Below are 19584 nucleotides of genomic sequence, written 5' to 3'. Positions count from 1 at the left end.
TTATTGCTAGCACGTGCTGAACATATTATCTCTCCACTTACCTATCTTCTAAATTTATCATTTCAGTTTGGCTATTTTCCTAAAGAGCTAAAATCAGCTGTTGTCATACCTCTTCATAAAAAGGAGGAGACAGCAGAAGTGAGTAACTATAGGCCTATTGCTCTCCTCTCTGTATTCTTAAAAATTTTTTAAAAATCTTTTAAAAAAAGACTTATTGCATTTTTAGATTCTTTTGCTATATTGTCATGTCATCAGTTTGGATTCAGGTCTGGACTCTCTACATCAGATGCTATAATATCTCTTTATACAAATACATTGAATAATTTTGAATTGAAATTAAAATCTGTTGGTATCTTTTTTGATCTTACTAAAGCATTTGATACCATTAATCATGCTTCACTATTAAATAAGATCTTTCATTATGGTATAAGAGGTCCGGCTTATAAATGGCTTGAATCATATTTGACATTTTAATTTTAATTTGAATCACATTTTATTTTTACTTTTTATTAATGACTTGCCTCTCCTGGTTAATGACAGCTACATAACACTTTTTGCCGACGATACATCAGCAATTGTCTCGGGTACTGACTATCAGTCTATCCACTCAAAAGCCACCAAGTGTATAGCTGATATTGCGGGGTGGTGCCAGAAAAATGGTCTTTGTTTGAATAGTTTAAAAACCAATTTCATTGTTTTCACTCCGATTCGAGCTATTCAGGACCGGAGCTTACTCCTTAGAGAGCAGTCATCAAGTAGCCTCATCCAACAACACTCCACCAAGTTCTTGGGAATTGTAATTGATAGACATCTATCGTGGGATCCTCAGGTGGAATCTGTGTGCAACAGATTATCCCGCAGCAATTATGCCATCTTGCAACTTCGAGACTATGTGGATGCATATACACTTAAAAGCTTTTATTATGCCTCAGTGCATTCCACTCTATCCTATGCCTTATTAGCTCGGGGTAATTCCTCCAGTATTGGGAGAGTACTAATAAATCAAAAGCGCATTGTACGTACGATGTTTAGACTTTCCTTCAGAGAAACTTGCCGTGGTACTTTTAAAAAAGAAAAAATCCTAACTATAATTAACATCTATATCTTGGAGTGCGCATGTCAAGTACATAAAAATCTTTCAAACTACATGAGATCTGGAGATCTTAATTTTTATGAAACTCTAAATGCAGATAAATTATACATCCCTTTTACCCGGTTGTCGCAGGTACAGGATGGTCCGGAAATTACATCTCTCAAAATTTTTAATCATCTCCCATGTAGAATAAAGAGAGCTAACACTTTTCCAACTTTTAAGAGGGCTCTTAGGACCATGTTAGCTGACTGTCCTTTTTATTCGTTGACAGAGTTCTTTAACTGTAGATTTATTGACTAAATTAAGTTAAATTTGTTTCCTTTCATATCTTTAATTTTTTAATTTTATACTATTTTTAATAGCATTGTAGTTTTTTATTGACAATTCCTATACATTGTTATGATGTCGATGGAAATAAATGATTTGATTTGATATTTTGGTCGAATTTCGATCTCTATGAGATCATCCTTAGGACTCAAAAAGATACACCAGAACACAAATAACATCATACATTCTGGTACAGTTACAAAGGTTAAATTTTCGCACACAGATTTATTATTTTACACAAAATTAATTCTTTTGAAGGATTGACAATTAAGGTGTAAATCAAAATAAAATTTTAAAAAATTGCATCTATCACAATTTATAACATTTTTAAATCGTTACATCTACCTAAATTTTTATTCATCTACCTTGAGATATGAATTAGGAGAGAATCATCTTTCAAGCAGCTAATCTTCTTATTAATTCTTTATAAAAAAAAGTAAAAATTAAGTGCTGTAGAGCTCGTGGAGAGTTTTAGAACAAGTAGAAAGCAAAGAGTTTCTATAACAAGTAGAAAGCAAAGAGTTTATTTAAATGGTAAATATTCGGAAGACAAACTTGTTATTCTGGGAGTACCACAAGGCACAGTATTCTTGGTCCTCTTCCTTATTTAATTTACACATCTAATTTCTTACGCACTAGTGCGTAAAAAGATCTTTTTTTGGCATTAGTACGTAAAAAGTGATACTTTACGATATAAAACTTTTTTTTTTACATTTTTTAGTTGATGTCTAATATGATACTCAGATGCTCTATCTCACACATTACAGAATTTTTATAATATTCTTAGAACATTGAAAGGCCTTTCAAGACATTAGGATTTAAGTCTACTTTAAAAATAGTAAAATTTAAAACTGAACACTTTTCTTGGCTTTACTTGACCGATAGGTTTGATATACGATTTTACTACGTTTCCATGTTCCTTACTTTATTTAATCAACAGGCAGTCCCGTAAACTTATTCGTCGTTTGTCATTAAGGATTGACAATAATGACATGGTTTTTTGGAGGTTAGGTTACGGAATAGACCTAAAATATTGGAATAATATAATATTAATACAAGAAACATTATTATAATACATTAAATATATAACAACTATTTAAGTTTTATTGTACATAGTTTATTATTAAACGTAAACAACTTGTTTTTCAAAATACGTGCTATTTTAAGAAGTTTCTGTTGTGTACAATAACATTCAGGCAAAGAAAGTCAAAACACAAAATTTATTTATAGAAATTTTACCTTATCCAATACCTAAAATTAAAAATAGAAGACCTAGATACTTCGAGAAACTTTTCGAAGTTTTCATGGAACGTGTATAAATACCCACTGTTTAAGCTCTGTGCCAGATATTTACTAATTATTGGTAGAGTGAATACTCGACTGAGTACAAACCTAACTTACTTTTACAAAAGTGTAGCTTTAAACTTAAGTAGCTATATATTTATTGATTAAAAGAATATGGATATCATGGAGTGTGAAAAATATAAAGAGCAAGGCAATGCAGCATTTAAAGAAGAAAAGTGGGACGATGCCTTGCAGCTCTATACAAAAGCCATCAACAGTGTTAAAGGTGAGCCAAAAGAGCTGGCTATTTATTATAAAAATAGGGCTGCAGCATATTTAAAGAAAGGAGAGTATGAAAAGGCTGTAAATGACTGTGATAAAAGTTTAAACTTGTGCCCGAATGATCCAAAAGCTTTGTTTAGAAGATGCCAAGCACTTGAATCACTACAGAGGTAAGATATTTTTGTAGCTCGATATTTTGTGAAAATTTAGAGGCAGTTTTTGCAAAAAACTCACTAATAGTAAAGTAATAACTCTGAAATTAAGTGGTTTTAGCTATATTTAAATGATAAAAAAAAATTGGGTTGTCCAGGTTTACCAAATTTTAAACTTAAATGTATACACTACATATTATTATACCCAACCAGAATTAACTCAACTAACAAACATCATAATAGAGTAAAACAATTAACTTATTTATGAAAGGATATTCAAATTAAAGAATTCTATAGAATGAATAAAGTCACTTAAAAATCAAAATATGTTTGACCATCAATTTAATTACTTCAAAAAAAAAGTATGCAAAGGATTTAACTTAACCCATTGGTATGAGATACATCTGCATGAATGGTGGAGTCTCTAATATAAAACTACCAAAATTACTTTCCTATTTCTTTGTATTAGCTATAGAGCTACCTTGATATTGATCTTAAAAATAAATTACCTGTAAATAATTATCCTAAAATTACACCTGAATTTTCATTAAATTAGAGCCATTTAATGCTATATCTGTAAGAAATAAGGGTGAAACATAAATGAAATGTAGTATCTTCATACAATGGATAACAAACAACTTGTAAGTGTTTACATTTATTGTCACTTGCGGGTAGTGAAACAAACATTTCAATTCAGAAAAATATGACTTTACCACCCTTTTCCAGAAACATACATTTCAATTCAGAAAAATATGACTTTATCGCCCTTTTCCAATCAATATCACCCTAATTTTGATGTTGATAATAAAGCTAAATTAACTTGCTTTCCAAAATATTTTATTAAGTTAATATGTAGACACACTTTAACCTTTTAAACAGTTGCCATTTTTGGCTGTGTCAAATCACAAATATATCTCACATTATACCAGTGAAAAACCTCCTCTACTAATAAAAATCTAAATTTATGTCTAATTTATAGCTTGATTTTTTATTTGAAATCTTTGCTACATTACTAAGCCGATATATGTACTACTTAGATGACATATACCTTGACAACACTATAGACAAACCTTTTAGAATGTTAAAGTAGTGCAAAATTTACATTTCTGCATTGTGTGTAAACCTAATTTATTAACAGATTAAATGGTTTTCCAAATGTTTTTATATGCATGTAATATTATTTCTTGGAACATTTTTTTTGAAAAAGGTTTGCTAAAATCTTTAATAAACTTCAAAAGCAAATCCAATTTGCACCTTGATTATAAATAATGTACATTTACCCATATTTCAATGACTACTCAAGTAACATTAGTTTAAACTTGTAGTAAAATTAAAATCACAAAATATTGAAGTATGGGATTGAAACATGAAACATTTAGAATATAAAAAATCAGTCAATCAATTAATCAATTTATTAATGCCAATATACAAAATAGTATTCACACAAGTCAAGAATTACAAAGTTAAAGTTAAAAGTTAAAAAATAGGGTGATTTTATAAAAATTGATAATAAAATTTTTCCTAAAACACTACATGAAACTCATATTAAAACCAAAACACAGTGATTGATATACATACTATGAACAATACACAATCACAATGTCTTAAATAAAATGCAATATATAGGTAGGTACTCAATATCACAGATAGAATGTGAAGTTTAATAACTCTTCAGTTGAATAGAAGGCATTAGAGACTAGAATTTGTTTTATTTTATTCTTAAAACGTTCCAAATCTAAATCCACATAGTCGGTAGGAAGTTCATTATATAACTTAACAGCTAGAAATCCAGGACCACTCTGACACCTTGTTAAGCATTGGTAAATTGAAACTAGCCTATTTATGTTTCTAGTACCATAGTTGTGTATATCACCATGTACTTTATACCGATCCCTATTCCTGTGTACCCATAAAAGATTTTCCAATATATATACGGAAGGTAGGGTAAGTATTCCCTTCATAGAGAAAACAGATCTAGAATCCTCCCTGCAACTCAGCCTACCTAAAATTCTGATTGCCCTTCTTTGTAGTGAAAACAACCTTTTTGTTTGTGGGGCATGACCCCACGCTAGAATAGCATATCTGGCTAAAGGATGGAAGGTGCCAAAATAAGCTGTTCTTAAGCCAGACTCAGATAAACATCCAGCTAGGCGACGAAGGGCATATATAGATGTTTTTAGCCTTCCGCCAACAATATTAATGTGGGAATGCCAGTGAAGTAGAGGATCCAATAAAACTCCCAGAAACTTAACAGAAAAATTCTTTGATATGTCAGCTGGTCTTAGTAAAAATAACTTTGTTGGTCTTGTCTGCATTAAGATGCAATAGGTTCATGTAAAACCATTCCTGAATTCCCCCCTGCAATACTCTCAATTTGCTCTCTACAGTCTCAAGAGTATCTTCGGCACATGCCACTGTTTTGTCATCAGCAAAAATAGTGAATTTACCAGACGGTTCAGTTAATGGTAGGTCATCTATATAGATTAAAAAGAGGATAGGTCCCGAAACAGATCCTTGGGGCACACCTATGGTTATTCCACTTTTTGCTGATGACACCCAACCAACACTTACCATCTGATCTCTATTGGCCAGATAGAAAGCGAGAAGTTTAACACTGTTGGGACTAGAGTCCATATTTAGAAAGTTTTTGCAGCAATATGTTATGGGGCACACAGTCAAATGCCTTGCTCAGATCGCAGAACAAGACACTGCCATATTGCAAGCTATCAAAAGCATTTAACAAGTAATCAACTAAGTCTGAAATGGCCATAGTGGTACTTTTAACCTTCCTGAAACCAAACTGGCTGGATGTAAAAAGATTGTTACCCTCAAAAAATTTCACAAGTTGAGCAGCAATATATTTTTCAAAGATTTTTGAGATTATGGGCAGCAAGGAGATAGGACGGTAGTTCTCGGGTCTATCAGGACCACCCTTTTTAAAAATAGGTATTACCTTGGCTGATCGGAGCACACCTGAAAAAGTCTTCTCCCTGAAGCATCTGTTTATTAGTTATGTTACTGGGGCTATGATGATGTTTTTAACAGACTTAATTAATTTGACATTTAGCCCATAGATGTCTTTTATGAATGATACAGGAGAGAAAGAGAACACATGTTCCGGCATACCCAGAACAGAGAGACTTTGGATTGGTTCACCCTGCGACAGTGGAATATCCTCTAACAGTATCATGGGCAATACGTGAAAAGAAATTATTGAAATCGTCAGCCGTTAAAGTACTTTCATGAGATTTTTTCGTTTTTGACGTACCTACACTACCATTAACAACTTGCCATATGGCCTTAGTTGGATTAGAAGCTGATGAGATGAATTTATCATTGGCTTTTATTTTTGCCTCCTGTATAGCAGCTCTATAAGCTTTGTGAAAGTCCTTAAACTCATCAAAATGTCTGTTTTTGTACTGTCGAGACACTCCACTCAACAACTGTAGATGATCCCACATGGCCTTTAGGTTATTGTCAAATCAAGTTATTGTATTTCTCTGATCGGTCCTCACCCTATATATTTTCAGGGAAAAAGATTGAGTATATGCTTTTTCTAGAAAAGATAGAAATATTTTGAAACAGTCATTGACAGGTACACTCTCCTCTGTCACAAAATTCCAGTTATATGAGGAAACCAGTTCAAAGAAAGACAACATTCCACCTTGGGTCACAGGCCTACAAATCTTATGGTGGTGAAGACTCCCACCAATAATACTCTCAACGATCACTTCGAGCTCCTGTTCAAGATGATCTGACACCCCAATATCGAACACACTGGATTTAAAGGAATCGGTACTAAAATTTATAAAAATGTTGTCCAGACAAGCTCCAGCCCTTGTATGGTTTGTTATAGTTTAAAACCATAGCTTCCCATGATGTCAAAAAGGTCAAGGAAATTCTGCTGATCAGTATTAAAGTGGACATTAAAATCTCCCACAAATTTTTTTTTTAATGTATACCAATTTTATTTGTAATTGATTCAATTGAATTTAGGAATTGTTGGAAATTTCCTGATGGAGACCTATATATTGCTAAAACATATACATTTAAGTCATTTAAAAATGCTGCTCAACATTCAAAACATTTTTCTACACAAAACATTTTTACATCATAATCTGTTACTTTAAAACAATTCTTAGTATATATTAGATCTTCACCTCTGATCACAAATTATTAACCTTCTGGATATAACTGGTACTATGTCAAAATAATTAATGAAAATATAAAAAAACTATATTAACCTGTAAATTAAAGGTATCCAATCAATTTTATTACTCCTTCCTGGTATACAAAATAATTAAAATCATTTTCAATAAAGAGAAAGTTTTGCCACATTTGTCAGTTACCAGATCTCCTTTTTATGTTGAAAGGCTTCAGAAGTTTGTATAGTTTAATCAAAGCTTAATCTCAGCAAGGGTACAAAGATTTTCTCACTATCATGCTGAAACAAATATTCACAATCGCCCTTCTACTTTTTGGTCCTTTATTAGAAGAACACAATTAGGATTTCCAGCTAATATGAACTATAAAAGTAATTTTGTTTATGGGTCTGCTAAATTGTATGTGCTTTTGCTAGTTACTTTAAATATATCTACAAACCCTTAGAGTGAGTTCCAGATCAAACTCTAGATCTGCTTTGTGTTAATACATTCCTTCAGATGAAGTCATAATGGTCTGTAAGAATCTAAAAAAACAAATCTACATCTGGTTCTGATGGAATTTCAAGCTTTTTTTGTTAAGGATTGTTCTTGTCTTTTGAGTATACCCTTAGAACATATTTTTAATTAAATCCTGAAAGATGGTGTATTTTCAGAATAATGGAAAATTATCCCTATTCTAGACTCGAACACATTTAAGTATTATGCAATTTTTCCAAAGTGTTTGAAAGAATGTAACAATAATTTGTATTTTTAAAAGGTCAAAACAAATTATCAATTTACCAACACAGATTCTATCATGCTCAGGCTGTTATACATCATATGGTCGCCTTTAGCTTTATGTCGGGACTCTGAATCTGTAACGTTTCTATACAAACGTCTACAGGCTAAAATTTATTCCTTCCTGGACATATATTTTTTGCAACAAATATATTTCTAAGTTCCCTGTATATGCACCAGATATCAACCTACCTTTTCTCTCACTTGTGGGAGATCAAAAGTGCATAGCCAAAATCCTATTCACAAAAGGTGCTACAATTTCAATAAAATTTCATTACTTTGTAATATCAATTGTGATAGTCTCCCAAGCATAGTTATAGGCATCTACATGAGGCATTGGATTATCCTTATCCTTATTTTGTGATAATAAATCAGCATTTACTTTATTTTTAAGTTTTATAATAATATATTTTTATTTCAAAATCTTTTTTTAAAATAAGAAAACTCTATTTTAAATTGTATTTATGTTAGTACCAAATGTATAAAATAAAATTTGTTGTAAATGGCAGCTGCCTGTAAGAAATGTATGGTTAAATAAATAAAAGTATATAAATATGATTTTTATAATTATTATTACTAGGATCTAATTGTTCTAATAGAGTTCATTTTGCGACGAATACATTTTTGATTATAACCCAATTAATATAAATAAATCTTTAAAGGTATGAAGAAGCCTACAGAGATGCCACTCAAATCTTTAAAGACGATCCAACAAACAAACCTATTCAACCATACCTACAACGACTTCATCGAATTGTCGAGGAGCGAGCGCAAATGAATGCCCAAACCAGCAAAAAACTCGAAAGCATGCTCAAAATAGTCTTCGATCCAACGAACGATAAAGAGAAACGTGAAACGGCTATGCGAAATCTTCTTGTTTTGGCCAGAGAAAACGCTGGAAGCGAATATATGGTTAAAAAGAGCCCTATTGTTCAGAAGATTAAAAATCTTTTAAAAATAGAAAAGAATCCGGAGCTTTATGTAACTGGGATAAGAATAATTGGAGAACTTTGTAAACACTCAGAAGAACTTACAAATATTGTCTTAAAAGATGTTGGTATACCTTGGTTTTTAGAGATTATTGATTCCAAAAATGAAGAAGTTGTTAGTGCGGCTCAGTATTGTTTGCAGAGTATATTAAACTCATTGTCTGGTAAGTAAAAAATTAATCAACTGATCACCATATTCAAATGATTTGTATTTAGTTACAACTTCTAAAAATGTTTTTCTCTTTTACTCAAATATGCTTTACAATTAAAGTTCTGTTAATTTTAGGCATGGAAAATAAACAAGACAGCAAACCAAAAAAAGATCTTGTGGACAGGAATCAAAGTACAATTAGTAGTTTGCTAACTTTCCTAACTGTCACAATTAACCATCGGGCCATATCGGGCTTAGCCAGGGACGCAATTATTGAATTATTGACCAGAAACATCCACTACACCACTCTGAACTGGGCTGAACAACTTGTGGAAAAAGATGGTGTAAGGAAATTACTGGATTGTGCAAGTGAATTACAAGAGTACCATTATGAGAGTGCAATGAATATAACACCATCTACAAGGTAAATTGATTAAAATGTGTATAATAATATAATATATAATAAAACTATAATAATCATGACACTAAAACTATTTTATTTGGGTTTTAGGACCATTGCTGCAGTATGCTTAGCAAGAGTATATGAAAACATGTACTACGACAAAGCGAAAGAAAACTTCCTGAATAAAGTTAATGAATTTATTAAGGAAAAATTATTGACGCCCGACGTTGAAAGTAAAGTAAGGGTGACGGTGGCCATTACAGAGCTATTACGTGGCCCTTTGGATCTCGGCAACAGCATTATAGGCAAAGAGGGTATTTTGGAGATGATCCTTGTAATGGCCAATAGTGATGATGAGCTTCAACAAAGGGTAACATTTTTTATCCTTAAGAATTTCTTTTTATAGCTATGGATATATTTGAATTATTGCTTAAAGATGCGTGATTAATTTTTAGGTATCGTGTGAATGTCTTATAGCGGCCGCCAGTAAAGCTGACAAAGCAAAGACGATAGTTTCACAAGGTGCTGAAATTTTGAAAAAGTTATACAAATCGAAAAATGACCACATCAGAATCAGAGCGTTAGTTGGCCTATGTAAACTAGGTAGGTAAATTTTTTATTAGATCTACTATTAATTTTTCTTTATTTTTGTATGCCAGGGATTTGAATCAATAATTTTTTTATTTTCTCAGCTGTAATCGCTTAAAATGTAAATCATAAAAATGCAGTAATATAAAATAAAATGTACGATTTATGCTATAACGACATATGTACCCTCAGATTATTTGAGTCATAGCTGTAAATACTAAATTTCATTCCTACGAAAAATAGAATAAAAGACTACATTTGGATGGAAAAGTATTAATAAAAAAGAGAATGTACTTGGCATATAATAGAATTATAAAAAAATCATTTAATTTTTCGTAAGATTTGACTCTTATTGTTTTGACACCAGTTTAAAATGCGCTTTAATCGGGCATACGTAACGATAATATTCCAGCGATTATAATTACATTTAAACCTTAATTACCTGGATAGATTAGATAAATTTAGACACTTTCTTAAAAGATCATAAATTGATCAAAAAACGTTTAATTAAGCAACGTTTCGACCTCTATGATCTTACCCTTAGAATTCTTTTATTAAATTTAAATAAAAAAAATTGAAATAATATCTTTTTAATTTCCATGGATATCTGCTGTAAGACTTAGCGAACCTGCAGAAAGACGTCAATTAATCACAACGACATTAATAAGATAAAATATAACAGATTTAAAGCAGAAAAAAAAACAAAAGTTTAATAATAAAATGGTCGATTCTTAAGAGTGAGACTCCTCTAATACTCGTGGTATCTTTAGGAAAATGGATGATTTCTTCAATTTGAAAAAGCGAGCTCTTTTCTAACGCTGAATCTCGATTGCCTGGGCAAGATTTCTGGTAGTACAACGCTACTCACCCCAATTGATAAGTTCTCTTAGAACATTTCGACTCTTCCTAGCTTATGCACCTGTCTTTTGGCTTTGCACCTTTAATACCACTGTTACGGTGCATTTATTTAGGAATGGGGGTATTGTCAAAGAATAAATTATCAGTCTCCACTATTCCTATTTCCTTTCATAAATAGTAGCAATTTGTTCTATGGCCGTAATAAATTTAACGGAGGACGGGCTGTTTTGGATTATTAAAATTGAAAATATATTTAAATTAATTTAAATGTTTTTTTTGCCCATTAACGTATTTAATAATTGAAAATTATTAACAAAATTTAAATTATTAGGACAATTCCCATGAATTACAAAAACGGATTTTACACACGACTATCATATATTGTTTTCTTAGGGACTTGCAAATGTAAGTAATATACACTATCGCTAAAAAGTATTTGCCCACCATGTATTCTTTTTAGTATTTTAAATTAGATACAAAAATCTTATCTTTATACCTATATTTAGATTGTATCTCTTTTGTAAATTGCATATATGCTTAAACAGCATACCTATCAACTATGGTTCGTTGAAAAACACACTGAGTATTTAAAAATAGTCTTGCAAATAACAAACAATGTAGTGAAAATATGCACTTCTTCTAAAAAACTAATCTGTGTTTACAGCTCGTTTCCGATGAAATTTGAAACATTTAAAGGTGTTTAGTCTTCAAGAATTGATTTTCTGTAACATTGGTAAATAATTTCGCTTGCTTATTGACGATTGTCACCGTTTCTTTGCTGGTTTTTCAACATTCTTAAAAATGGCTAAAACAAAAAAATTATCAGTAGAAACAAAAGGTATTATCATTGGACTTCATAAGGCTGGAAAGACTAACCGTCAAATTTCGACGGATTTGGGAATTCCAAGGCGGACTGTCGATTATAATGTTAGGAAATTCACCAGAGAAGGGACTATTAGCAACAAACCTCGATCGGGAAGGCCAAAGGCAACAAGTTCAAAGGAGGATTTAAATATTATAATTACAAGCAAATGCAATCGACGCCTTACCGCCCCTGAAATCACAGCAAAAATCAACAAGGAGCGTAAAAAAGCGGTCAGTGTTTCGACAGTAAAACGGCGACTTTATAATGCTGGTCTTAAAGGACGTTTAGTTCTATCAAAACCGCTACTAAAGGATGTTAATAAGAAGAAAAGACTTGAGTAGGCCCAATCACACAAAGAATGGACCATTGATGACTGGAAAAAAGTTCTCTGTAGTGACGAGTCGAAATTCGAGGTTTTTGGAACGAAGAGGCGAGTTTTTGTTCGCCGTTATGCCAATGAAAGGGTTGCTGAGAACTGTACGGTGGCCTCAGTTAAACACGGTGGTGGTTCGGCAGTGGTGTGGGGTTGTTTCGGAGGATCTGCAGTGGGCGATCTAATTAGAATAGAGGGAATTCTTCGAAAAGAGGGTTACAAAACAATTTTAAGTGACAATGTATACTTCCTTCGGGTACTCAAATAATTGGAGAAAACTTCATCTTTCAACATGACAATGACCCCAAGCACACGTCGAAATTGTACAAGCAATATTTAGGTCAATTACAAAGGCAACATCTTCTGAAAGTTATGGTATGGCCCTCACAATCACCGGACCTCAATCCTATTGAATTACTGTGGGATGAACTGGCTAGACAAGGGCGAAAATCATGCCCCACATCAAAAGAAGACTTGTGGAGGATCATCCAAGAAGAGTGGCACAAGATACCTCAGGAAACTATGGACAAATTAATTGGAAGACTACGGAAACTCTGTGAAGGTGTTATTAAAAATCGAGGCGCACATGTAGATGAATCCAAATTTTGATTTTCTTAAATTTCAAATAAATCAAACAGATTTATTCCTTTATCAAAAACCTTATTGGAATGCATGTATTTCATAATATACGTACAAAAAAGAATATTGTACTCTATGCTCCTTTGGTATATACACTGAAGATATTTTAATATATAAATTTTTCTAAAAGTCAAATATACAATTAGAAAAAAATCTCTAGAGTAGTAAACAAATCTTTCCATTGTTTGGATATTGTAATCCCTTTACACCTATTTTAAAAATAAAATCAAATAAAAACTGTACAATTTCTGCAGATGCAATACGATAAGGTGGCTTCAATTTCGTTGTGTGTTTTTCAGGTAGCTATGGAGGTAGCGACGCGGCAGTAAAACCATTTGCGGACGGTTCAACCCTTAAACTGGCGGAGGCGTGCCGTAGATTCCTTTTACACCCCGGAAAAGACGGTGATATTCGAAAATGGGCGGCTGAAGGCTTGTCATACCTGACCCTCGATGCGGAAGTGAAAGAAAAACTAGTAGAAGATAAAGCCGCTCTCAAGGCACTTATTGAACTGGCTAAATCTGGAGACCAAAGCGTCGTATTTGGTGTAGTGACAACTTTGGTAAACTTGTGTAACGCATATGAAAAACAAGAAGTAATTCCTGAGATGGTTGAGTTGGCCAAGTTTGCGAAACAGCATATTCCCGAAGAACATGAACTGGATGACCCGGATTTCGTGACCAAGAGGATCTTGGCACTGGGACATGAAAATGTCACTACCGCTTTGGTGGTACTGTCTAAGACTGAAAGTCCCAACTCTAGAGAACTGATCGCGAGAGTTTTTAACGCGTTGGCCAGTGAACACGAACTTAGGGGTGTGATTGTACAACAGGGCGGAGTTAAAGTTTTGATAAAGTTAAGCCTGGAAGGTACCGATAAGGTAAGTTTATTGTCTATTAGTATATTTTTGTGTTGTATCAATAACGACGACGTGAATAACATTTATGATAAAAGTAATCTACTGATAATCTGGGAATATTTTATACAGGGTGTTTCTTAACCTATACGCATAAACTTGGGAAATTATTGCTAATGTTAAATAATGACTAATAGTGAAAACAAATTTAAGTAAAATATTTTTAGTTTCTGAGATAATTCTTTTTTTTTTTCACAAAAATGTAAGAACTTTATCAGGTGGAATTTTGTTTTCAAATTAAGAAGTAAACAAGTCCGGATGATGTTTATTATGTTTAGTAGTACCTACTTTGCTATCAGTTGATACAGTTGTGGTCGTATTTCGTTTTTTATTAAAATTATGCCGCATAATTTTTCAAATGAGGAACTAATGGACATGTTACTGGCATACGGGGAATCAAGACAAAACAGTGTGGCTGCAGCTAATCTTTATGCACAAAGGTTTCCTCATAGGTATCATCCGTCGCGTGAAGCTTTTTTGCGTGTGGTTCAGCGGGGTAGAGAAACTGGAAATTTGCGGCCGAGGCCAGGGCAACATGGTGGACCTAGGCGCATTTTAAATCTGGAGAATTTGATTTTAGATATCATCGAAGAGCATCCTGACATAAGCACTAGAACAATTGCAACGCAATTTGGATTATCACCAGTCACAGTTTGGCGAATTTTAAGGCATGAATTACTGTATCCATTTCACGTCCAAAGGGTACAAGCTTTACTTCCAAGGGATCATGCGCCTCGAGCGCCACTTTTGCGAGTGGTTGTTACATCAGCAGCAGTTAAACCCAAACTTTACCAGGAACATTTTAGCTACGGATGAAGCAATTTTCACACGGAATGGTATTCACAATTTTCGCAATACGCATTTTTGGGCAGTTAAAAATCCGCATGCCATTCGGCGAACAAACTTTCAACAACGATTTTCAGTAAATGTGTGGGCTGGAATTGTAAACGGAATACTTATTGGCCCTTTCATTTTGGATAATCGTCTAACTGGTGCTCTTTATTGACAATTCTTGCGACAAAATTTGCTGGTACTCCTTGAAGAAGTCCCTTTTCGCATTAGGCAGAATTTGTGTTTCTTCACGATGGTGCTCCACCACATTTTGCGCGACCAGTGCGACGGCATTTGGATCGAATGTGCCCCGAACGATGGATAGGCCGAGGTGGTCCAATTGGATGGCCTCCTCGATCACCCGAATTTAATCCGCTTGACTTTTATTTTTGGGGCCACCTAAAATCTCTGGTGTATGTAACCGAAGTTAACAATGAACAAGAATTAAGAAATCGGATATTTGCTGCCTCCGAGAAAATTCGACTACAACCTGGATTAGCTGCTGTCTGCAACTCTTGGATTAGGCGTGCTCAATTATGTATTGAAAGTCATGGAAATAACTTCGAACAGTTACTATATTAGTTAAATAAACATTTATTTTGGAGAATTTACGTTTTTTTTTAAATTTTAATTAATAAGTCGTTTATCTCCATAACTAAAACTATTTTACTAAAAATTTTTTTTATTATTAGTCATTATTTGCCGTCAGCAATAATTTTCCAAGTTTATGCGTATAGGTTAAGAAACACCCTGTATAGTTGTGGCAAAGATTGCAACAGTTTAATTTTTGAAAAGAGTACTTTGCTCTTTCTTACATTCAATTATCTTTATATTATATAGGGCTGGATAAATGTTCTTAATTAATAAACCGCAGGCGATAACAAATCCAGGTATTCGGCACCTGATGTTTGGATTAAAATTATTCTATTTTATAGTACCTCCATATGTTAGTGCCATAAGCTGTGATATAACTGCTTTTAATTTGCGTGTGTTTTATTTAAAAAAAAAATTTTTCGTCGAAAAGTTCTTTTTAGTAACCTTTCACTTTAATCATGCATAAGAGTCAGGATTGGGACTTGCATCTCAAGATTTTTCATAGCACCAGTTATTAGTACCACCCTTTTCAGTTTTTTTACAGTACACCTCTAAAAATTTAAAAAAATATATATTGGGGATTGATGTCTTCAAAAGTACTCGAAAGCTCTCAAAAAAAAAATATCGATTTTATGATTAATATAATAGATTAATCGATTTTATTTAAGCAATTTGCGCGGTGGAAAATCATAGGACAAAAAAGTCTTATTTTGACTCCAACAATACGCTCTTAAAATATTTGCACTGAATTTTGTACGTTCGTATTTCGATAGAAAATAATATTCTGAGAATAATGATAGTGCAATTGCTACTTTTTGTTTTATACTTATAGAAAAAATCGTTTTTTTTTTTAATTCTAAAATAGAGTGGCATGAATGCGTTGAGTTTCAAGTTTCAAGTTTTCATCAAGTAATCACGGAAAAATAGTTTTCGTTACATTTTATGATTTAAATCTTAGACGTGTAAAAATGTCCAAACCATTAATTTTGGCATTTATTTTATTTTTTCAAATACGACGTTATTGGGAACAACCACTTTTGAAATGCGGTTTCTTTTTCTCAATAATTTGATATGATTATTTGTTAATTCGGTTGATAAATAAGCCCATAAGAAGAAAAAAATTAAGTCATATAAATAAACGCGTTTAATTAATAGAAATACCAGAGAACGCTTTAATTTCTTGACTAGGAGGCTGCGATTTGACGACGCGTTCTTGAGTTATTTTTCAATTGACATAATATTGACAATTATTTGTTATTCAAATAAATTTGCCGTAGTTTTTAAAGGAATTTCAATGTTTTCTAATATTTGAAATGTTTGCTGACTGTATTTCTGAAAAACTGATTTAAGTAATAAAATACAAGGTAAATTATTAATTTTCCGTGGTTACTTAATTAAAAATTGAAATTTTCAATGCATTTATGGCACCTTATTTTAACTTTTAACTTAAAAAAAATATTTTTTCTATGAGCATAAAACAAAAAGTGACAAATGCAGTATCATTATTCTCAAAATATTATTTTCTATCAAAATACGTAATAATATACCAATTGCCATTTAAAACAAAAAAGTTAGTGTCACTTTCTGTTAAACGATAGGTAAAAAAAAATTATAGAATATGTCAAAAGAAGCTCTTATGACGTCTATCGATATACCAAATTTCATTTGTTTATCTTAAAAATTAAAAAAGTTATTAATTGTTCCCTTTTTCCTGTGTCACCCGGTATAATTATTGGGATTCGGTCTGTTTAAATACAATTTATTTCTTATAAAGTATATAAAGTATGTGGTATCTTTGAAAAGGTAATTGAAAGACCTTTAAAATGATGTATCCCTCGATCTCCCTTTCCAAGATTTTAGAGGTTATGTCCGCGCCCGCCAGAAGGCTGCTGGAATTTAACTGTAAACTAACCTAAAAAACGTCCTCCTCAAAAATAAATTTGACGTGTTTTTGGACATTTTAAAATTTTATACAGGGGCAGAATTATAGAGGGTGGTACCATTTTAGATTGACACCCTGTATAATTATTACATTTAAGATAGCAGTATGCATCATAGCAAAAAATATTCCAGAGGAGTGCTCAAGTAATCCCTTTAAGTCTACTAAATCCAATAATATTTCTAAAGAATTAATCCTATAGTAAACATAATACTTTTGGGTAACTTGCTTATTATCAACTAATTTAATAACAAAAAATAATAAAGGAAAAAGGAACTGGATCAATTAAAGCTAATACTAATGTTTCTATTAAAATAATAATATAAATTATATGATTTTAGGGTAAACGCCAAGCAGCTCAAGCATTAGCCCGCATAGGAATAACTATGAATCCCGAAGTTGCTTTCCCCGGCCAAAGAGCATTAGAAGTAATAAGACCCTTACTATCCTTACTGCATATGGATTGCACCGGTATGGAAAACTTTGAAGCTCTTATGGCTTTGTGTAACATCGCCCAGATGAATGAAGCGGCCAGACAAAGGATAATAAAAGAAGGAGGCGTTCCTAAAATAGAGCACTACATGTATGAAGATCACGAGTATATTTGCAGGGCGGCCGTCCAGTGCATGTGTAACTTAGTCCAGAGCGAAGATGTTATTAAAGTTTTCTTCGAGTCTGAGAATGACAGAATGAAGTTTATGGTGTCATGTTGCCTGGATCCGGATCAGGATACCGCGATGGCCGCTAGTGGTGCTCTGGCCATTTTGACCGGTAGCAGTGAAATCTGCTGCAAAAAAGTTTTCGATTCGAAAAATTGGCTTGAAGCTATTCAGTGCCTTTTGGCGAATAAGTCTCCAAGTATGCAATATAGGGGAGTGTGCATTATATCTAATATTATTAATGTTAATAAAGAGTTAGCAGAAAAACTTATGGAAAGCAATATACTTGAGATTCTTATGGCTTTAAAACTTCTGCCCGACGAAGATGGAAGTAGGAAAAAAATTAATTCAGTTATTGATGAAATATTAAAAGTTTGTGAAAAGTATGGCATTATTAAGAAGCCCGAGGAAGAATAGGAAAGCAATAATAAATATGTTATTTCATTTGTAACTTATTTTTTTATATTTTGTTTATTTTAGAAGATATTTGTTAAAGTATTTATTAAAGTATTTTTCGAGTTGTTAGTATTAAACATAATAATTTATTATTAGAATCTTTTATCTACGATTGAAATTATTAACTTGCAAAAGTTAGTAAGGGCCTTTGTTGGGTGGAGAAGTAGAAAGCGACTTATTTAGGATCTTGCATTTGTAATATTTTTGACATTTTTTCCTAAAAGCCTTTATATTTAAATTATTATACTTATATTATTTTATTAAATATTGTTATAAATATACAAACATTTTTAGATTAAATAATTTACCTTAAAAACTCTGTTATTCTTTTTGTTTTAATTCCCTATTAGAAAGTATTCTTTCTTTGATCTGCAGATAAATAGACATCGTACATTTAAAATGATAAATGCTGTCTTGCTGTATTTTATTTTCAAAAATATGAGCACTGGTCATATGAGGAACGTAGTACATAAAAAACCATATCTATATATTTTTTACTAATGCACTTTATATGACTATACTCATATAGGACCACAAACGGCTCTATCAACTTTGTTACAACTATTTACTTGGAGTGCCTTAAAATGTACGGTTGAATTAGAGAACGTCACATGTATAAATTGGAATTTTATGATATTCTCAAATATTTATCGATTAAATACCATTGAAGGAAATCAGCTTTTTCACGTTATAAGTAATTTCATATTTGTTTATATTCACGATGTAAAAATAATCCCCCCTCATTTTCAATTGATAGAATTGCTAAATTGAACTATGGATGGTGGATCACTGTTGATCTTAAGTTCGATATTATTATATTGAGATTACCGAATGAGCGCTTTCAAGATGTTATGGACAGAGGTAGAGAAAATAAAATTCTCAAATTATTTACTTATTTTATTGGGTATTACGTCACTATTTCAGTAAAATACTTTAAAAAATAACTAGCCCATATGCTCAATTACTGAAAAGAAGAAGAAAATAGACTTGCTCACGTATTTAGAAGAAATATGAACTTAAATCTAATATCTATACCGACACCTTTCGTTATATTTCATCCAATCTAACTAAAATAAATCTTAAATACCATAATTTACTTGAGACATAATATATTGTTTAATATACCCCGGAACTGACGACTGGTCTATCGACCTCTGAGCTCGTTTCTTCCTTTCAATATTCTACCTTATTTTTAAAATTGTTTTACTGAAATAGTGACGTGATAACCAATAAAATAAGTTAACA

General features: G+C 32.2%; 1 protein-coding gene across 1 annotated transcript; it reads left to right on the top strand.

The window, feature by feature from the left end:
- Nucleotides 1–2450: 2450 nt before the first annotated feature.
- LOC126740483 (protein unc-45 homolog B) lies at nt 2451–18658 on the top strand. Its single transcript, XM_050446514.1, has 7 exons — nt 2451–3156; nt 8741–9231; nt 9354–9642; nt 9730–9991; nt 10077–10228; nt 13248–13824; nt 17566–18658. Exons 1-7 carry the CDS (start codon nt 2879–2881, stop codon nt 18298–18300), a joined length of 2784 nt encoding a protein of 927 aa, XP_050302471.1. The 5' UTR covers nt 2451–2878; the 3' UTR covers nt 18301–18658.
- Nucleotides 18659–19584: the final 926 nt, after the last annotated feature.

The sequence above is a fragment of the Anthonomus grandis genome, chromosome 9 (genome assembly GCF_022605725.1).
Source record: "Anthonomus grandis grandis chromosome 9, icAntGran1.3, whole genome shotgun sequence".
Classification (NCBI taxonomy): domain Eukaryota; kingdom Metazoa; phylum Arthropoda; class Insecta; order Coleoptera; family Curculionidae; genus Anthonomus; species Anthonomus grandis.
Note: the sequence above shows the minus strand (reverse complement) of the source record. Positions and strands in the feature narration are given on the sequence as shown.

Coding starts and splice junctions, on each gene's coding strand:
- LOC126740483 (XM_050446514.1), top strand. CDS start 2,879: ATGGATATCATGGAGTGTGAAAAATATAAAGAGCAAGGCAATGCAGCA. Junction 9,643..9,729: donor AATATAACACCATCTACAAG/GTAAATTGATTA, acceptor TTTGGGTTTTAG/GACCATTGCTGCAGTATGCT. Junction 10,229..13,247: donor GGCCTATGTAAACTAGGTAG/GTAAATTTTTTA, acceptor TTTTTCAGGTAG/CTATGGAGGTAGCGACGCGG.